Genomic DNA, 22,532 nt, shown 5'->3' with positions numbered 1-22,532 from the left:
AATAATTTAGTTAGTATTCATATCAATCTCTAGGCAGCTCTGGAGAAAAGTAGTTTTGTATCCCTACAGAAGGCAATCCCTGCAGAAAGAGTCTTCCCCAGTACGTAGTGATTTCATCAAATAAATGGATGTGTCAGGTGTTAACTCTTATTAGTATATATATATATATATCCATTTGAAATATTCTAATTTGTATGTACATAGGCTATAGAACTCACTCATGTGAAATTTAAATACATGTAACAGTTTTTACCAACATTCAAGTGTTTTCCTTTAAACTTTTCAAGACTTTGGGTGGGGTGTAGTAGTGCACACCTTTAGCCCCCAGCACATAGGAGACAAAGACAGGTGGGTCTTTGTGAATTGGAGGCCAGCTTGGTCTATATAATGAGTTCTAGGTCAGCCAAGGCTACATCATGAGATCCTATTTCAAAACACACACACAAATGCACGCATGCATGCACACACACACACACCTATATGCACACACATGCACACATGCACACACTTGAGGGCTGAAAAGATGGCTCAGTAGTTAAGAACACTGGCTGCTCCTCAAAGGACCCAAGTTCAATTCCTAACACCCACACAGTGTCTCACAACTGTCTGTAACTCTAGTTCAGGGGATCCAGTCCCCTTTCCTGGCCTCTTATGTGCATAACGCACACATGTAGTGCACAATCATGCATGGGGGCAATACACCCCATGCACACAAAATAATAAAATTATTTTATTATTTTTAAAAATAAGCAAAAATCAAAACAAGAAACCACCCCCGAATAAACAAACAAACAAACAAACAAACAAACAAAAACCCAGTTTAGGAGCTCAACAAAAATCGAAGTTAATTGACACCTGTTGGAGAGCATGCTTTCAGTGTTACTCAATTTCCACACAAAGATTTACTATTTCAAACATTTAAACATAGAAAAATTGAAAGTTAAAACAGCTTATTTATTTACACAGCTAAGATAGAGACAAAATTCAAAATTGAGTCTTCTGGTGCTTCCTCTCCAAGTTCTCTGTTTGTATCAAAGGGAGTTTTAAAATAAGATTGTGTACGTGTGTTCTTGTGTCTACCATATATGTGTGGGTGCTCCTGGAGGCCAGGAGAGGGCATCAGATCTCCCCCGGATCTGGAGTTGGAGGCAGCTGTGAGCCACTCAAGGTGGGAGCTGGGAGCCGGGAGCCGAGCCCTGATCCTCAGAGGAGCAGCGCATGATTTTAACTTCACAGTGAATTTCCTCAACTTAATAAAGAATTGATCAAATCAGTTCTGTTATTAGATGTAATCATATGAACCTGCCATATTCAACCATACTTGACAATCAGAATAATGATACTGACCTGACTTTTAATTGATTCAGTTCATATTGAAAGAAAGCTTTAGAAAGCAAAGAGTGCACAGATACATACCCCACATGTGTGTGTATGTGTGTGCTTCCTTCATATATATGTATATATGTGCATGTGTAAATATATATATATATATATATATATATATATATATATATGCCGTAGCTGCACCTGTAAGATCCATTTTTGTGTAAGCAGTTGATTTTATTAGCCTATAAAAGTACTGCTCTGGAGACAAAGTCAGGAGGGGAAGGAGGTGGGGCTCATTGCAGAACTCTTACCTGTCTGTGAAATTGACCTGAGTCTGGCATGTGTCTCCTTAGAAACGGTCTGACAAGTCAAAACCTGAGTTTCGGAACCACATTGTAGCATGTGTGTTTGGAGATGCCCAATCAGCCCTGATCGGGCTTCGGAACTTTGTGATGCCCCTGAGAGCCAGCAACTACACCCGGCAAGAGCTGAAGGACATTGTTTTTATCGGGGCTCTGGAATACTTTCAGAGAGAATGGCGATTTCTCCGGAACTTTCCCCAGATATACATTTTTCCTGTAAGCAATACATGAGGATAATGATGTAGTACTAGTATTTATGGTGATAGTAACGATATTTATAGTTTGCAGTTACATGGTACCTACTGTGTGCCAGAAACCAGCTACAGTTTGCCTATATTACCTCATTTAATCCTCTAAATAATCATATGGGGTAGAACATAAAAATGCCAAACCTTAGGTATGGAAACAGTAGGTTTCCAAGATCACAGAACAGGTGAGTAGAAAGAGGAGGATTTAAATCCAGACATTAAGGCTTGGTATGGGAGGCCATGCTAAACTGTGTGGAGCTAGCAGGCAGTACCATATATATAATAGTAATTGCGCAGCTTAAGTTTTAGACTGGGCCAACAAGCAAGCAACAAGTATGTATATACCATAATAATTGCACGGCTTAAGTTTTAAGAAGCACTTAGCATTTTAAGAAGTGCTTCTGGGGGTGTAGGTGGAGGGGAGGGGAGGGAAGTGGGAGCAGAGGAGGAGATGGAAATTTTTAATAATAATAATAATAATAATAATAATAATAATAATAATAATAAAGAAGTGCTTCTGGTCAGAAAATAATTACAGACAAATCTAGATGAGTCTCAGTGTTGGATAAATGTATGTAGGCTTGGGAAAGCGAAGGAAAAGAATATAGAGAGTTGAAAAAGACAAACAGTCAAAGATTAAAGGAGTAAAGATAATAAAATAAATGTTAAAAACAATAGAGTAAAAATAAGGCATGCAAAGATGGAAAATTCACAGAGAGTCTGGATTATGTATATTATTGTGTTTTCTTTGAATATTTTGACTGAGAATGAGCTAAGTATAGAGAGACATTTCATTGTATGAACTGCTAAGTTAAACCAACATAAAGGTATCTTGACTTCCAAATTTGAGTCTAATGATAAGTTGCTTTGGAAAAGAGGTTCTTCTTTTGTTTCCACAGAAGATGAGAACCTTTGGATTGCTTCCAGACCAATATAGTTTCATGGAACAAGACCCCCTGAAAGGTTGCTGTAAACACCCCACAAAGAAAATTACTTTGCCCAATAAGCAGCAGGAAGCAGTTTGGGGAGAAATAACTATGCCCATATTTCCAAATATGTTCATAATTGTTTGTTTACATTTAAAGGGGGATATGATGTAGATATGCTATAGAGATTTGCATTGGTATGGATCTTGGTTTATTGATACAATTTTAAGGTTAATTTTGTTATATGTACATGTATTTCTGATCTTGATTAAGGTATTGTGTTTGTGTAGCTCATTTAAAATGTAGTGTATAATTAAGAAATATAAGTTAATAAATACTCATCTATAATAGTCAAGCTTATAGTCATGTTAGTTAGATTTTCTAGATGTACAGAGATGTATTTCAGATGGAAAGGTATTCTTCAAATCTTTCAGAGACCTTCAGAATATGGCATTTAAATGTTTTAAAAATTTAGGACTTTTCATGACAATAAGACACATCTGCTCCTGGCAGTACCAATCTACTTCAAGAGGAAGATAAGCATCAAAGAGGCTCCTTATGGAGTTTGTTAGATGAACTGGACATGCGGGATCCTCAGAGAAATGACTGTTGAACTTATATAAAGGTGAGATGATCCTTTGGGGTTCCTGCTTCATGAAAGAGTCTTCAAGACATTCTGCAGGATACAGAAGAAAGTGACTGGCAAACTGCTAACATAGGCAGACCTGTCTTTGAAATTTCCTACTTCATAGTATCTGCTGGATATTATGGGCCTGTAGGCTGAAGATGGATGCCCCAACAGTACAGAAGAACTTTGGGTAACTGTCGAGGCAGCGAGATGTCTCTGTCAACTCTAGAGTTTTGGAAGTTGCTTACAATGCACTTCCTGTTTACTTAGGTAATATTATATCCTTCTGGAGTCTTTGATGAAGTTGAAGAATTTATAATTATATTTTCCTTATATATTCTTTATCATATAGTTATGATAAAAGATAAAGTAGACATAAATATTGTAACTGTATTTCTTGCTTGATAACTGTTTTGCTATATGTAATTTTACTATGTTAAAGTTAAAGCTTTCCTTTTTGCTTAAACAGAAAAGGGGAAATAGTGTGGGAGGTCCTTCTGTCTGTGTGTTGCTTTTCTTGGTTAATGAATAAAAAAGCTGCCTTGGCCTGTTGATAGGGCAGAACTTAGGTAGGTGGGGAAGACAGAACTGAATGCTGGGAGAAGGAAAGAGTCAGAAAGACACCATGAATCTGCTGCCAGAGATAGACGTGCTGAAACTTTGCTGGTAGGCCACGACCTCATGGAGATATACAGAAAAGGGTTAAATTAAGATGTAAGAGTTAGCCAATAAGAAGTTAGAGCTTATGGGCCAAGCAGTGATTTAATTAATACAGTTCCTGTATGGTTATTTCAGTTCTGGGCAGCCAGGACAAACAAGCGGGCCCTCCTCCTACAAAGGCTCCTGAGTTTGTCTTCAGACTAGCATATTTTATAGACTGTGTATAATGAGAATTTCTCTGTGTTTTCCAGTCTGCTTCTTCCTTACTTAAACCTAAGCTGGTGCTGGCTGGGCCTTTGGGTTCTGACTTACTCATCTTTCCTGGTCACATGGTAATGGAACACACAGCCACATGGGGGCCATCACAGGGAGGAGATGGAGAGGAGGGGCTCCGTCTCCCCTACTGCAATGAACCTGTGGTTGAAATGCCACTTTCTCACTGTGACTGTGCTGAGAGGTGGGACCTAGAGGAAGTGACCAGGATGAGGACTCTGCTCCCATGAGTGTGCTAATGCTTCTGCTGTGAGAAGGGCCGGCCACTCTGGAGTAGGACCTGAGGGAAGGGGAAGCTGGCCTCAGGCTCTGTCCTGTGTGCACTCTTGCTGGGTCACCATCCTCCCTCCCCACTCAGATGCAGCAGGAAGGCCTTTATAAGATGTGGCCCTTCTCTCTTGGATTTCCTAGACTGTGGAATTATGGGAAATGAATTTCTTTTTTTCATAAATTTCCCAGTTACAGAGGCAGAAGAACGGGCTGAGACGGACGTCAGTGTGATTGTGTGCCACTCCAGGTGACATTTTATTTACATTGAACTTTCATAGGCTTGTATCCCTAGCTGTGCCACCACATTCACGGATGAAAATTCCATTATAAGCACTGTGGAAATGCACCAAAGCATTTGAATGTTTAATAAAATAATACTGGCAGTGTGTGAGAAATACTGATTTTCTAAAGAGCAAATTGGATTTGCTGTTTTTTAAAAAGCCACCATGAAGTCCCTGTCCCTCATCCTCCCTTCTTTGCTCTACACAACAAGAGAGAAGATGCCTAGAACTCTCCAGCCTTAGCCAGTGTCACGAATGATCAATATTAGACCCTTTCACGGGGTATTTCTGTGACAGACCTGACCATGTTTTAGATAAGATTGTAGAAGGACCTTGGAACTTTGGGCTGGAGAAGCCATTGAGTGTTCAACTGAATGAACTTTTGTTTGAACTTTGAAGATAATGCTGAAAGCAGCTCAGATAATGGAGGCTTGTGGAATTTCAGAAGGAATTTAAGAGTTCATTAAAGAGTCTGTCCGTGCTGTTCAGTATTTGGAGCTTTGAGAATCTGTGGTTCTGGTCAATTAGGACTGAAGAATTGGCTATGATTAAGAAGAGACTAGAACTACTAAGGTGAAACCTTTGCTTTATTAGGACAATTGATGCTGATTTGATGGAGGTGAGATTAAGTGGTGATTAAGAAGAGACCAGCATCATCCAGGATCATAAATCTGGGAGAATTTCCTCAGACTCAGCACAGGAAGCTGTGGTCCTTAGGAGGCCAAGGCTGTCTGTGCCTAATGGTAGTACCTGAACTCGGTAAAGTGTAAGAGTCTCCCTGTGACACTGGTTTGGAGGCATCAAGGAGTCATGGAGAGTAGCTGAGACTTGACTTTATGAGAGGCCAGTAGAGGCCAATGGTGAAGGTGAAGCCTCAGTTGAAACAGAAGACTCAGGACTGAGCTAGTCAGAGATAAAGTTGAGGCTTCGTTCCATGTAGCCGGAGTAGAGTCCCTGAAGAAAGCCTATGAGAGTCTTTTGGTGAAAATACAGCCCAGTTGCAGCAGGAGAACTCAGAGTGGAAATTCCATTACCTGGGACAACCACCAAGGACAGCAGCAGCTATGGAGTGGAGCTGGCCTGAGCCTATGAGATGAGCTATGTGTACTATTGCAAGCCCTTTGGAGCCTACAAAATTGTGTTTGAATCCCAAAAGTCTGAATTATATGCTATTGAATTTGTTTTACTTTGCTTTGATTCTATGTCCTGATTCTTCTTAGATTAATTATTTTTATTTAATAGGATCCTATGCTTAAAAGACTTTGGATATTTGTATATTTTGAAGAGGCTTTGAACATTAATAGAAACTATAGATGTTTTTTAAAAGACTGAATTTTTAAATGCTGTGGAACTTCAAAAATTATGTTTTATGTTCTGATACTAACATTAATATGATATTGTGGGGATAAACAAGAAAGAAAAGTTATGGATTAAAATGATGTGTCTGTGTATCAAATTGGCAAGAGATCAGTTGTGCTGACTAGTTTGGTGTCAACTTGACACAATCTAGAGTCATTTGGGAAGAGGGAACCTCAATTGAGAAAATGCCCCCACCTGTGATACATTTTCTTGATTGATAATTTATGTGGGAGGGCCCAGGTCACTGTGGGTGGTGCAGGACTACCAGAAGAAGCACTCCTCTGTGGCCTCTGTATCAGTTCCTGCCTCTAGGTTCCTACCCTGTTTGAGTTGACTTCCTTCTGTGGTGAACTGTGGGGTGTAAGTATAAGCTGAATTAAACCCTTTCCTCCCAACTTGCTTTTGATCATGGTGCTTCATCATGGCAGTAGAAATGTTGATCAGGACAAACCCCAAGCATCCTAAAGGTGGGGCTACATTACTAGCTATGTGAGAATACAAGAGGGATGGCCTACTAGCAAGGCTGAGAGATATAGAATTAACCTATAGCTCCATGATACCTCCTTTCTTTGACTTTTTCATCGCCATGGTCAGCTTTTGCTTTCTTTTCTCTTACTTGAGTTGTCAAAATGGATTTTTGCTCCCCATCATTCTCCTTCATCTCATCCAAACTTGTTCTCTGGGAGGGATCTGTCACATCAATCCACAATAAGACACTAACAGTTTCCAGGACAGTGTATCAGACAGCTGATAATTGTTAGTCAAGCCAGTAGAGTCTTTAGCTCAAAACCTGCATCACCCACAAAGACCCGGCTCCGTGAACCATGATCTCAGACGTGTCCATCTGACAACCCCTTCACAATGTGGAATTCTCCCCCTAGGGATCTGCACTCTACACTGGAGATCTGCATGCGGTCAGCATAGAGCACTGCTCCATGTGTGCCATCTTAGCATCCCCGTCCAAGCCACTGAGCAGCCAGATTCTGGTGGACACTGAGACTATCATGGCCACCCTCAACATCCAGTCCCTGCGGATCAGCTGCCCTTCCCCGATACTTTCAATGCCAGGTCAGAACAACTCCTGAGGGGAAGGGCCTAGGGATGATGGGATAAGGAGAGAGAATTAAATCCTCCCCAAATACTTGAGTTGTGAGGAGCAAGACGGATTGGGACAGATGTCACAGATTTTTTGACTGTGACAATATTATGGTAGAAATAACCAAGTTATTTCCTCTGGAGTTCAAAGTCATGTGAAAACCCATATCCATTTTCAAGGTTGAATTCATGTACACTGGTTTCCAATTTTAAGGAAAAAGGCACTGAAATGTAAGAGGCATTATTTCTGCTGTTAACCTAATATTGGAAAGTGTAGCAACTACTATGTTATGATAACAAGTTGTATTAATCAATTCTTTTTGACTCTTATGGCTGTTTTTCAGTTATTTTAAAACTTAACTTTCTTTATAGAATAGAAAGATTTAAAAAATTAATTCTATTTTTTTCAAGACAGGGTCTCATGTGTCCTAGAATGCACTATGTAGATCAGGATGGCCTTGAACTCACAGCAATCCACCTGCCACTGTCTCCCAAGTGCTGAGGTCAACAGTGTGCCCATCACACTGAGCCAAATATTTTTTCCCATCTTTTATTAATTAAGCAAAAAGATGCTGATTTTCTCTGATGTATTAGGTTCTATATTGGGGCTGGAGGTTGGCCCATGATGCACCAATTGATGGTGGACAGTCAGTCTTCTTTGTATTTCCCTAGGTCAGTGGTGACTGTTTTGGTTGTCATAACTGGAGAGATGCTGCCATCTCTTGGTAAGGTCACATATGCTGTTTAGTAAACAGCTTTCAGTGCATGAGGCAGCCCCACACAAAGGCCAGCAGTACCGAGATTGAGGAAGTTTACCCCCTCATATCTGGTGAGCCTTTTATAAGGTCAGGAGATCTTCCTGACATTCTGATGAACTCACATAGGAAGCCAAGCCAGCCCATTCCCTAGAGATTCATCCCGGGAGGCTGGGGGGTGGGGACAGAAGTGGGGACTCTCCAGAGGATCCATAAGAGCACCAGGCCTCCTGGACATGTCTTTGGGAAGCCTGGGGGATTTCCAGTCTTGCTCTGATTACTACCCTGCCACACTGCAAGGGGAACAGGTTGGCAAACCTAGACAGTGCAGGACTCTGAATGTTACTTCCTCCACATCAAACTGTTCTGTACAGAATCCCAAGGTATCCCAGGTGGAGACAGGGTTTTCAGAGTGGGGTGCCACTTGATTCTGAGGAGCAGGAAAAAGATACAAGCAATATCCTCTAGAGGATCTTGAGGTGGCAGATTATATTAGGGGCCAGAAGTCCATTGCAGGGTCTTCAGAAGCACCCATGAAGCAGCAACATCAACTCATTAGTAGTTGGTTTCCCCGAAGTTCTATAAGTATATTAATGTGGCTGGAATGCTACTTAAACACTAACACCTTACTACTTGGACACTTTTGTCACATGCATACACACACACACACACACACACACACACACGCATACACACACACCATGTGCCATCCCTTTCAAAGGAGTAGCGACTGAGTACAGTCAACCTTCTGTACTGTGGGTTCTGCATCTCATCCCCAACCACAGACAGAAGATATTCTAGGGAAAATGCATCTATATAAAACATCTAAAAATACAGACTTTACATCATTGCTCTGTAAACATTATTATAGCCATTCCATTGTATTAGGTATTATCAGGCATCTGAGGTAAGGTAAGGTGTTTGAGAGAATGTACATCAGTGATACACAAATAACTGGCATTTTCTGAGAAAGGGCTTGAGCTTCCAAGGATTGGTACTTAAGGGACTCCACTTCCTGAAGATACCAGGGAACAATATGGTAGACTTTTTTCTAAAATACAGAAATGAATTTGAGCTATGGACTAGAAAGTAACGTGGCTGAGCTAAAGCATCAGGTCACACAGTGTTACTGTGCATCCAGCCAAGTTTTTTTTTTGTTTGTTTTTTGTTTTGTTTTTCGAGACAGGGTTTCTCTGCAGCTTTTTTAGAGCCTATCCTGGAGCTAGCTCTTGTAGACCAGGCTGGCCTCGAACTCACAGAGATCCGCCTGCCTCTGCCTCCCGAGTGCTGGGATTAAAGGCGTGCGCCACCGCCGCCCGGCCCAGCCAAGTTTTACAAGATGTTTATTGTTCATGTCATCATCTCTAATTGTCTGTAGGAGCCACCTTCAGTAAATACCAGGAAAGAAGATACCAGCAGATCCCCATTCTCACTGAACTGAGTAAGTTGCTTGTAAGTGGAATATTCAAGGGAGAGATTTTTATGGTACATAGTTGATGCCTCACAGTCGTTCTAGAATTCACAGTCAGAGGACTAAGAAACCAGAATAGGCCCCAGAAACCTTTCAGTGCTATTTGGGTATCCATTGGTGACATCATCCATCGAAGCCTGTGTGAAGAAACTGAACCAGCGCCTGTCAGTCTACTGGCAACAACCTTGAAGCCTAGATGGCTGCAAGTTGAATGTATAGCTTAATTGTTCCTTCCCTTTTAACTATCTCTGACTCTCAAAATTTTAAGTCTATAATTAGAAGAAATGGTAAATTAAAGTGGTGGGAGGAGATGAGGTATGTTCTATCATTCAGCAGGGACCACAGGCTTTGTTCATCCAAAGACCTGGAAACAGACAATGACTGTCACATTAACTAGTCACCTGCCAGACCCTCAGTCTTTGCTCTTCTTTGCTGGAAAGGGTCAGGCTAAAATGGGAGCCTTGGGTCTGGTGGTAGAGCATATACAACCTAAGAGAGAGTGGGGAGGAATTTTGAGGTCTCTGGTTTAAAGTTTTAAGTCTTAAGTCTGTGTGTATGTATAGGCTAGAGGACACCATCAGACACGTGGTCTGTGTATAGGCTAGAGGACACCATCAGACACGTGGTCTGTGTATAGGCTAGAGGACACCATCAGACACGTGGTCTGTGTATAGGCTAGAGGACACCATCAGACAGGTGATCTATGTATAGGCTAGAGGACACCATCAGACACGTGGTCCATGTATAGACTAGAGGACACCATCAGACAGGTGGTCTGTGTATAGACTAGAGGACACCATCAGACAGGTGGTCTGTGTATAGAATAGAGGACACCATCAGACAGGTGATCTATGTATAGGCTAGAGGACACCATCAGACACGTGGTCCATGTATAGACTAGAGGACACCATCAGACAGGTGGTCTGTGTATAGACTAGAGGACACCATCAGACAGGTGGTCTGTGTATAGACTAGAGGACACCATCAGACAGGTGGTCTGTGTATAGACTAGAGGACACCATCAGACAGGTGGTCTGTGTATAGGCTAGAGGACACCATCAGACACGTGGTCTGTGTATAGGCTAGAGGACACCATCAGACAGGTGTTTTTCACCTTTCACCATATGGGTCCCAGGAATCAAACTCGGGTCATCAAGTTGACAACAAGTGCTTTTACCCACTGGGCCATCTCTTCGGATCACACTTTGGTTTTTTGAGACAGGGTCTCTCATTGGCCTGTAGCTCACCAAATGAGCCAGTGCGACTAGCCAGAGAGCTCCAGGGGACCATCTGTCTCCATACCCCCAGTACTGGGACATAAGCATGAATGTCCATGCCTAGCTTCTCATTGTTCTATTTATTATTATTATTATTTTAATTTTTGTTTATGGGTGTTTTTGCCTGCATGTCTGCATATCACATGCATGCCTGGTGCTCACAGAGGCCAAAAGAAGGTATGGGATCCCCTGGAACTGGAATTACAGACAACTGTGAGTCACCATGTGGGTGCTGGGAAACGAGCCCAGGTCCTCTGGAAGAGCAGCCAGTGCTCTGAACTGCTGAGTCATCTTTGCAGTCCTGTTGTTTTATTTGTTTGTTTGTTTACATAAATTCTAGGTTCAATCAGCTCTCCCTGAATGTGTGGCAAGCACTTTACTGATTCAACTACCATGGGAGGGACATGAAGAAAAGCCCATGGGCCACTCTCCCCCATAGAGCTTGCTGTGCCAGAGAGGACTGAGCTTGGGAATACAGGCAGCAAACTCTCATTTTTCTGTGTATGCTGGCCTTGCCTTTTCATTTTGTCTTACAGAGAATCCCTCCAACATCCATTTTATTGAGCAGATGGGTGGAATGGACGGGACACTCAAAGGAGCTAGGCTGCATCTCAGCACTTCCTTCTCCAGGGGTACTGTCTTTTCAGACAACTTCTTGGATTCTCTTCTGGCCACGGTAGGTACAGATGAGCCAAAGTCCCACGGAAAATGAAAAGGCCCCCTGTGGGAGGCCACTGCTCACCTTTCTGACCTCTTTTAAATTTTCCAAAAAGGCAACTTCACAGGCATTATTTCACCTTTTCAGTTTCACAGTTTCAAGGTTACAATCTTGCAGTGCTGGTGCAGAGATTCCAGATGCCTGGGGTAGGGGTTGGGTACCAAACTTGGATCTTGGCATTCATCTGGGCAGACCAAGTGTCAGAGCTCTGTAGATCACCCCAATAGTTCATGTAGAAATCCCCATAAGGGGGGACCCAGGACTTTCAGGAGGAAAAGCTTGGTCTTTGCGGGAGCATGAGGTTTGTTCCTTCAAAGTCAAATCTCCCTCTGCAAAGTCAAATCTCTTGGGATCCATTTTAAGTGCCCAGTGATGGTTCAGTTCTTTGGCTGTAAACAGATCCCTGGCATCCATCACAGGATTCCCATAAGCAGAACCCACTCTGAAGTAGTGAACACCTACAGTGTGCTGGGCACTGTACAGGGGTACAGAAGAGACTGATTCAACATGGGTAACTAGAAACAGAAAGAATGCATGCAAGGGTAAAGATCAGGGGAGATGGGAAAATACAGAGCTTGTGGGAAGGGGTTTCAGTTATGACCAGGGTAGGGGATTCTGAGGGGATGCTTGCAAGTCTTTTATCTGGAAGACAGTAGATGCCACTCAGAGTCTGGAGAAAGAGTGTTCCAGGCAGGAATAAGGTGAGCGCTTACCCTGGGTATCTGAGGAATTTGAACTTGTCTAAGACCCAGAGAATCTGTGTGCAAACATTTGTAATAACTGTCAGAACTCCTGAAAGGAGATCATGTAACCCACCGCCTCCCAGACTCCTCCCACTGGGGGTTTTCAAGAGAAGGTTGCAAAAAGATCAAATCTCAATCTACAAATCTACATGCATGAGGCCCTGAGAGTCTGGTAAACACTCTACTTTCTGTGATTCCATGTAGAGAAAGCATTGCTCCTGAACTGTGTGGTTGCCTCAAGGACAGCCTGCACGTTAGGAGAGCGTGGCGGGTCACGTACAGTCTCTATGTGGCTCTACTTCCCTTAGCCACAGTGAGCATCATGTAACCCTCTGAGCTCTTGGACAAATAGCTCTACCTTGGCACTTGAACACTGCTAAATGAGCTGGCAGGCCGTCAAGTTCCCGAAGGGCAAGCAAGCCGGACATGTTTGCATTGACGGAAATCAAGTGAGGCTGCTTTGCTGAAGTGGCTCTTAGCATTGTGTGTCAGCATTGGCTGCCAGGGTGTCAGTTAACTTTTTCACAGTTAAGGCCAGCATCTGAGGGAGAAGGTGACTGTTGAGGAACCTGGCCTCTCTGAAAGGCATTGTAGATGGGTTGTAACTCTCCGTTATCTTCGGATTCTCGTAGCCTGCCAGTAAAACCTAAAGTTGAGGCTTAAACTGCCTACTGGGCCACACACACAAGGAAAAAAGCCTACAATTCTATTTAGAGTTGCCAGAGGAGTGGGGTCTTGGTGCATCTTTCTATTGTAGCAAGTAGGTGAGTCTGCTCCCTAGGAACTAGACTTGCCTTACTTGTTTTCTCCTTGCTTTCTACCCAAACTGCCAACTTGCACTCCACTTTGATGGCGACAATGAAAAGACGCGTTCCCTTTCAAATGGTGACACCTACTTTCGTGTCCCAACACCTCTGCCATACATGTGCTGGCCCTTCTGTTTTCACACACAGCTTGCCTATGTTTTCCAGGCCTTCTATAACTATCATGTCCTGGAATTACTCCAGATGCTAGTGACAGGAGGTATCAGCGCTCAAATGGAACAATGTTTCGTTCAGGACAAGTACTACGGGATACATGAAGACTGTGCCACAATCACGTCTAGAAGGTCGCGGTGTAAGCTGGGGCTTCTTTCTTTAAACCATACCATTCTATCAGACATTGAGGTGAGTATGCTGTTGTTGCTATAATGCATTTCCTACTTCATTAACTCTCTGAGTTTCAATGGTCTAGGCTGCTTGAGTTCATATATGACTTAGCACAGAAATAATAACTAGTAGATTCAGTGTTACAGCTAAAGTGTCTGCACACTGTTGTGTTTATTCTTTGCAACAATCTCAAGAGGTAGAGAAGAAAGTTGTTTTCTCCATCTTCCACCTAAATGTGCAAGCAACATCAGAGAGGCCCAACATTATATCTGAATGTGTCCCCTATGGATTCTGTATTGGAAACTCAGTCCTTAATGCAATGGTGTTGAAGGATGAGCCATTAAAAGATTGACGGGGTATGATGGACCAGATGTCACTAGCAGGAGTTGGGCATCAGTAGAAGGATGGGCTTGGCCGCCTCCCTTCTCTCTTACACGTGGCCTCTCTTGCACCTCACCTTATCATGAGACGATGCAGCAGTAAGGCTGTTGTCATTTGCAGTCCCCCTGACCTCAGCTTTCCCTGCAGCCCAGGATCTACTCTGTGTCTACTGCAGTCTTTTGTGTTTGATCATACAGGGATGACATGAGTTAAGTAACTAAATCCATTAGCAGAGCGAGAAACTGAGGCTTAGCTGAGGTCACTGCAATTTCAACCATGTCACAGCAGGGGTCCAGCTAAGGAGTGTGGTCCAGGTTCTTACTATTGTCTCAAAACCTGCAATGCTAAAGAATTCTGGTCAGGGTACTAGCTGCAGTCAAGCAGAACCCTGGGTCTGGGTCTAAGAATGTCGCCAGCTCGTGGAATATGCCAACACTTTCTTGACCAGGGAGCAGGTAAAAGGCAGACTATCACAAAATAAACCATGGGCAGCTTCCAGAGGAGCATCTCTTCATTCAGGAACCAGAGGAGCATGCAGCCTGATCACAAGCGAGCTACTTCTCAGGGTTTGCTTTATGTTTCATTTTGATTGGCACTGTAACCAGCTACCTCTTCAGTATTATGGTGAAGGCACACGTGAACAAGGAGACATCTTTTGTAAAGCCAGTGGATGTGAGCATGGCCCCTTCAAAGGAGTATGCTCTTTAGACCACTGCACTGAGTATGCCTCAATGCATACTGCCCGCTTTCTACTGCTGTCACAAGCAGGTGGATGACGGTTAGGGCCTCTAGACGCCTGCAGGAAAGAGCGGGCAGACAAAACTCAAGTTCTTACAACTCTTTGATTAAAGTGCTTAGCAACCCCTGTTGTTCTCTTCTCTTCCCAGCCAAGGAAAACCTTTGGACAACTGTTCTGTGGCTCCTTAGATAATTATGGGATCCTATGTGTCGGCTTATACCGTGTGATGGATGAAAAGAAACAGAACCTGGAACACAAAAGGGGAGTATGCTGATTTGAAAAGTACTAGATACCTTTTAAGTATGAGAACCAAGGCCACTTTGTCTCATGAAAGCTAAGTCCAGAGCTCCAGACCAGGAGCAGGATGTCGGGGCTGGATAATGGTGTGAGAATGTGGAAGACTGGGTCTACACAACAGGAAGCTCTGGTCACAATCCCATGGACATTGACCTTGTAAGGAGACTACAGATTCTGTCCCTACTGAAAACTAAAACATAGACTTTAGATAAGAATTCTTTCATGGCCCACCTCCATCCTATATCCATGAAGCTGCTGCCACGTCAGAGAGATGCCCTGGTTTCCTGCCTGATTCTCTGGGGAATGTTTAATGAATGCTTCCTTCTAGTCATGGGAGTTTGTAGGCTTTTTTTTTTTTTTTTTTGGTTTTTCAAGACAGGGTTTCTCTGTGTTGCTTTGGAGCTAGCTCTTGTAGACCAGGCTGACCTCAAACTCACAGAGATCCGCCTGCCTCTGCCTCCCGAGTGCTGGGATTAAAGGCGTATGCCACCGCCGCCCAGCTGGTTGTGGTTTGTATTCCTAAATCATCAGTGTACTGTGTCTAGACTCTAATTTTATTAAAAGAAGGTCATTCTGCTAGCTGTGAGAAAGAGAAAATCTATCTGGATCAATGGGGAGAGGGGAAAAAAAGGAGGGTGCAATCTACAACAGCACAACCATGCAGTTCCTAGCCAGCACTGTCGCCATAGGCATGAAAACAGTAATCAGGGAGAAATGAAAAAATGGAAGCATAGAAATAGGTTGGTCAAACCCACTCCAGGCAGAGGACAAATAAAATTACTCAAAATAGTGGGCTCAAGTGAGAAGGAGAAAAAGAGGAAGGGGCAGAAGAAGTGAGAGAAGGAAGAACATTATATTAACAAGAGAAGGGATAAATGAATGATCTAAGGTAAGTAGTTTGTGTGTGTGTGTGTGTTCTTAGCATGAAAATTTCTTAGTGCATCCATAGCCAGTGCAGACAGAGGAGATAGGAGGGCGATGCAGAGTTGGGAAAAGGTAAAATTCAGATTGACTGCTGGGTGGTTTGAAAGCAGGGCTGTCATGGATCCAAGGAGGAGGACTGGAAATCCTGATGAAGTAGAGAGGAGATGTGCTCAGAGGAAGGGAGAGGAGAGAAAGCATGGTGGGAGGTGGTGGGTGGAGACTGATTTACCAAACTTAAGATTTTCGACATGGGACACAGTAAGTGGTAGCATCCAGGATGGGCCGGAAAAGTGGTTTGGAGATGGAGGATCTTTGGATAGCAGGTGTCAGAGAATGGGCCTGGGTGACACAGCTGTAGACCACACAGACTCTGTAGGCACAGACAGTGCTGATGGCGCTAGAGTTGGGAGGAAACGCTGCCCACGTGCCAAAGACCTAGATAAACATGGAGTCAGATAAGCCAACAGAGGTGAGCTCCCCCAGATGCGGTCTTGTTTCTGTCATTACAGTGATGAGCACAGCTGCTCCCAGAGAGCTGTAGAGAGATGGACACAGACCTGTAGGAACCCTCCTGCTACTGCCTGCCAATGACAGAAAGGGGGAAACTGGCATCTTTGTTTGGGGCGTTGCTTGTGTGTCACTGTTCAAATGGCGACCTCAGAATTTGTCTTTGGCTCTCCTTACAGGTTTGTAATTACCAGGCCAGCTAATGACTGCCACCTGCTGCCCTCAGATCTCGTGTTTTGTGCCATCCCGTTTAGAACTGCCTGTTACAAAACAGAAAATTCTACAAATCAGATTCTTGAGACCATTACAAAAGTAATGCCAATGGCCCCAGAGAAGCATCTGGGCACACAGCATGTTTCCAAAGTCAGCCCAGGGGCAGAGAAAACATCTCAGCATTCCGACACCCAAGTCTGTCCTTTGGAACCATTAACTTCCAGTTTTTTCGATCAATGAAAAGTAAGAACAGATGTGTGCTATTTTTGTTCCCATTGTTAGTAGTTCACAAGTAGGCAAGCCCACGCCGCTGTGGAACAGACCCTCTTATCCCACCGGATAAGACGGCAGATAAATAAAGATGCACGTGGTAAATGGTATCAAAGGAAAGTCCATTGCACTCCTTCCCTCCAGCAATTATCGGGTTCACTGGAGCTGAATTAAGAAGTCCTCCACATGGATAGATGCTGATAGGAACCGGAACCCATTTGCCTATGAATAAGATCTGGGACGAGGCAGATGTTCATTAAAATGAGTATGATGAATATTTTGGGATCACGCTGAAGCAGAGAATCAGCAGAATTTGTGCTGATCTGGGCAGAAGGGATGAGTTCCTTTCAGAAAGGCCACTCCTTGTTCCTGGGCATTGTAACTGTTTCAAACTGGGAGACTTAAAAAGTCCTGTCCATTTCCTGTTGGCCACCTACTCCTGGGTGTTAGGCCTGCCCTCAAGTGTGCTTATACCCAGTGAGACTCCACTGGAGTCCCATTGATTTTCCCTTGGCCAGTGGGTATCAGTTACAGATAGCTTCTGTGTTAGGGTTGGGAGCCCATGTCCATGTCCCTCTCTTAGCCCTGGGACCCCATCTAACTTGAATCTGTACAGGCCTTCTATGTGCTGCCACAGTCTCTGTGAGCCCATGACAAGCAGTCCTGTTGTGTCTGGAAGACACTCATTTTGTTTTGGCATTTTCTGTCTTATTGGATTTTCTTTTTTGGTTGGTTGTTTTCATTTTAATTTTTGTGTTTCGTTTTGTTGAAAGAAATAAAGAAAATAAATATGGGTGGGTAAGGAGGTGGGGAGTACCTAGGAGGAGTTGATGATCAAAATATATTGTATGAAAAAATTAAATAATAAAGTCCTATCCAGAGCCCAGGTGTCCTCTCACCTCCAGCCCTCCAGCCCCCTTGATGGAAGCTATTTTTCTGTTCTAATGACATAGCTTTTGTTCTTTTTTCCTCTCTCTGACTGGTGCCTCTAAGTTCTGCCTTCTCACACCAATAATTGGTCAAGAAAATGACTCATAGACTTACCTGCAGGCCAATCTAATGGAAGCATATTCTCAATTGAGGTTGTCTCTTCCAGATCATTCTAGCTCGTATCAAATTGACAAAACAACGACCACCAACTAGGACACGATGCTCCTGGGTGAAGTTCAGTAGCTTCGAGTAGGCAATGTTTCAACCCCTCAATCAGACCAAGATCACACGGCTTCAAAATGTTCCCCGACTTACAGGACCCTTCATTCCAGCGCTACCACCCCACTCTATGCCCAGACTTTCCATATCCTTGTCTAAGGTTTAGCCTGGTGACTACTGCCACCCCCAACATTTGTTTCTCTATAGCCTGCAGGATCTAACAGGTCCCACAAACAGGGCCCTGGCACAGTCTGGTCACCAGCACTTTGTATCGGGGACCTCTAACCTTCCACAGAGTCCCACGTCTGGTCCTCCAGCCTAGCTCCCTCACCTCCACTTGCAAGGTACCCAATATCTAGGCTTCCACCAGGATAAACCTGCATCCACCCCAGCCCATACCCACTAGAAATCCAGCATCCTCCTCCCGGGGTTAGTGCTGGAGCGCCCCTGATTTCTTCATCCAAGTATCTTCTAAAATCTACTAGATTTAGCCGAGTCCAACAACTAGCTCTTCAACCTGGTCTGGCCTTCCCTACCTTCCCTTTAGGGAAGCTCTCGGGTAGGTTTCTTAATTAGCATTTCTTTTTTTAAAAAAAAATTATGGCTTTGGTGTTTTGCCTGCATGTAAGTCTGTGTGAGGATGCCAGATCCTCTGGAACTAGAGTTACAGACTGTTGTGAGCTGCCATGTGGGTGCTGGGAATTGAATTCAGGTCCTCTGGAAGAGCAGCCAGTGCTTACAGTCACTGAGCCATCTCTCCAGCCCCTTAATTAGGGTTTCTATTGCTGTCAAGAGATACCATGGCCTGACAAAACCAGATTTAAACAATACCTATCCACAAACCTAGCCTTACAGAAAGTACTAGAAGGAAAACTCCAATTCAAGGAAGTTAGCTGCACCCACAAAAACACAGACAACAGATAATCTCACATCAGCAAACACCAAAGAAGGGAAACACACAAACACTACCACCAAAAAATAACAAGAATTAACAATCAGTGGTAATTAATATCTCTTAGTGGACTCAATTAACCTATGGAAGAGACACAAATTAACAAAATGGATATGAAAACAGGATTGATCCTTCTTCTGCCTACAAGAAACACAACTCAACCTCAAAGACAAACATTGCCTCAGAGTAAAGGGCTGGGGAAAGTTTCCTAAGAAATAAACAGATGTAGCTATCCTAATATCTAATAAAATAAACTTCAAACTAAAGTCAATCAAAAGAGATGGAGAAGAACACTTTATACTCATCACAGAAAAAAATCCTTCAAGATGAAGTCTTAATCCTGAACATCTATGCCCCAAATACAAGAGCACCCACATATGTAAAAGAAACATTACTGAAGCTTAAATTGTACATTAAACCTCACACACACTAATAGTGGTAGACTTCAACACTCCATTCTCACCTCTACAGATCAGTCAGACAAAAAATGAACAGAGAAATAAGAGAACTAACAGATGTCATGACTCAAATGCACTAACAGACATCTACAGAACATTTCACCCAGACACAAAAGAATAGACCTTTTTCTCAGCACCTAATAGAACCTTTTCTAAAATTGATCACATACTCAGTAACAAAGCAAACTTCAACAGCTACACAAAAAACTGGAATAGCCCAATATATCTTGTTGGATTACCGTGGCTTAAAGTTAGGATTCAACAACAACACTAATTGCAGAAAGGCTACAAACTTGGAAATTGAACAATGCTCATTTGAATAACCCCTAGGTCAAGGAAGAAATAAAGAAATTAAAGACTTCCTAGAATTCAATGAAAATGAATGCACAGCATACCCAAATCTATGGGATACTATGAAACAGTGCTAAGAGGAACATTCATAGCACTAAGGGTCTACACAAAGAAAGTGGAGAAAGTTTACACTAGCAACTTAGCAGCACACCTGAAGGCTCTAGAACAAAAAGTAGATTCACCCAGGAGGAGTAGATGATAGGAAGTAATCAAATTGAAATCAGAAATCAATAAAATAGAAACAAAGAAAACAATACAAAGAATTAATGAAATCAAGAGCTGGTTCTTTGAGAAATCAACAAGATAGACAAACCCTTATCTAAACTATTCAAAAAGCAGAGAGAGAACATCTGAATTAACAAAGTCAGAAAAGAAAATGGGGACATCACAGACACTAAGGAAATCTAGAGAGTCATTAGTTCATACTTCGAAAACCTGTACTCCAAAAATTGGAAAATCTAAAAGAAATGGACAATTTTCTGGATAGGTATCACATACCAAAATTAAATCAAGACCAGATAAACAATTTAAATAGACCTATAACCCCTAAGGAAACAGAAGCACTCATCAAAAATCTCCCCCCTCCACCAAAACAAAAAAAACTCAGGGCAAGATGGTTTCAGTGCAGAATTCTACCAGAACTTACAGCTAATTCCTAAACTACTCAAATTGTTCCATACAATAGAAATTAAAGGAACATTGCCAAACTCTTTTTATGATGCTACAATTACCCTGATACCCAAACCACTCAAGGACTCAACTAAGAAAGAAAATTACAGACCAATTTCCCTCATGAATATTAATGCAAAAATACTCAGTAAAGTACAGCAAACTGAATCCAAGAACATCAAAAAATCATCCACCATGTTCAAAATGGCTTCATCCCAGAGATGCAGGGATGGTTCAACATGTAAAAATCCATCAGTGTAATCTACCATAGAAATAAACTGAAAGAAAAAAACCATATGATAAGCCTTCAACAAAATCCAGCACTCCTTCATGATAAAGGTCTTGGAGAGATCAGGGATACAAGGAATGTATCTAAACATAATAAAAGCAATATACAGCAAGCTGACATCCAACATCAAATTAAATGGAGAGAAACTCAAAGCAATTCCACTAAATCAGGAACAAGACAAAGCTGTCCACTCTCTCCATATCTATTCAATATAATACTTGAGGTTCTAGCTAGAGCAATAAGACAACAAAAGGAGATCAAGGGGATAGAAGTTGGAAAGAAAGAAGCAAACTTTCGCTAGTTGCAGATGATATGATAGTATATATAAGTGACCCCAAAAATTCTACAAGGGAACTCCTAGAGTTGATAAACACCTTGAGCAACGTGTCAGGATACAAGATTGACTCAAAAAAAAAAAAAAAAAAAACAACAGTCCTCCTAAATACAAATGATAAAGGGGTTGAGAAAGAAATCAGAGAAGCATCATCATTTAAATAGCCACAAATAACATAAAATACTTTGGGGTTACTAACCAAAGAAGTGAAAGACCTGAATGACAAGAATTTTAAGTCTTTGAAGAAAGAAATTGAAGAAAGTATCAGAAAAATGGAAAGATCTCCCATGATCTACGGATTCAATGCAATCCCCATCAAAATCCCAACACAATTCTTCACAGAACTTAAAAGAACATGGTTCAGCTTCATATGGAAAAAAAACCCAGAATAGCTAAAACAATCCTGTACAATAAAGAAACTTCTGTGGGTATCACCATCCTTGACCTCAAGCTCTACTATAGAACTATAGTAATAAAAATGACTTGGTACTGGCATAAAAATAGGCACATGGACCAATGAAATCAAACTGAAGGCCCTAACATTAATCCATGCATATATGAACACCTGATTTTTGACAAAGAAGCCAAAAGGTACAATGGAAAAGGAAAACATTTTTAACAAACGGTGCTGGCATAACTAGATGTCAATATGTAGAAGACTGCAAATAGAGCCATATCTATCACCATGCACAAAACTCAAGTCCAAGTGGATCAAGGATCTCAACATAAAGCCAGTTATACTGAACCTAATATTAGAAGAGAAAGTGGGAAATAGCCTTCAATGCATGGGTGCAGGAGACCACTTTATTTAGCATTAATGTTTATTCAGCACTTGCTAAGCACAAGGCAGTACATTTGGCACCACACAGATGTAGAAGAATGTGTAATTCTTGCCACTTACAATAACCAGAAAGTAACCATTATATGAGGCAGAAGCAACTAATGCCACAAGATGAATGTCAATATTTGAGAACCTCAAAGAAGATTTCAGAGAAGTTGCCAAGGGACCCCAGCTTTTCACATCTAAACACTGGGGAGACCTGACAGAGCATGCCCATGCCTTTCCTTCCATGAATGAGGGAACCAAAGCTCCAACAGGCCAGATGGCCGCCCCGCACCTTACACAGGAGGCAGCTCAGAGGATCACAGCAAGAGAGCAGATGCTCTTCCTTCCTCAGATAGATCTCTGGGTGCCTAGAGATGCCTAGTACCATCCAGAGACATGCCAGTGCAGACAGGCAGACAGATGAGAGCAGTAAATAGTAGGCTGGGCAGATGGGCACAGTGCAACAAGAGTAGCCGACGATAATAAACCTATGCTTCAGTGTTTTCCCAAGGGGGGAAAGAAGCCGGTCGCTTTGGTTAATGCATTTTGTTGGCTCATCAAAGCCTTGAAAAATTACTTTGGTTTCCTAGAAACATTAAAGTGTATGCTATTAAAAAAAACAGACAAAATTAT

The 22,532-nt window shown here is 42.4% G+C and overlaps 1 protein-coding gene across 1 annotated transcript in view; it reads left to right on the top strand.

Moving 5' to 3' along the window:
* Kcnu1 (potassium calcium-activated channel subfamily U member 1) overlaps positions 1–16,841 on the top strand; it is a 66,809-nt gene extending 49,968 nt beyond the window's left edge. The window contains 8 exon segments of the mRNA XM_042054923.1: positions 1,680–1,904; positions 7,215–7,401; positions 8,136–8,153; positions 9,565–9,624; positions 11,468–11,607; positions 13,364–13,558; positions 14,809–14,942; positions 16,568–16,841. Of these exon segments, the coding sequence (XP_041910857.1) occupies positions 1,680–1,904; positions 7,215–7,401; positions 8,136–8,153; positions 9,565–9,624; positions 11,468–11,607; positions 13,364–13,558; positions 14,809–14,942; positions 16,568–16,841 (1,233 nt within the window).
* The last annotated feature ends 5,691 nt before the right edge of the window (positions 16,842–22,532 follow it).

Source organism: Arvicola amphibius, chromosome 4 (assembly GCF_903992535.2).
Source record: "Arvicola amphibius chromosome 4, mArvAmp1.2, whole genome shotgun sequence".
NCBI classification, from domain to species: domain Eukaryota; kingdom Metazoa; phylum Chordata; class Mammalia; order Rodentia; family Cricetidae; genus Arvicola; species Arvicola amphibius.
This window is presented reverse-complemented; position numbering and strand designations above follow the sequence as displayed.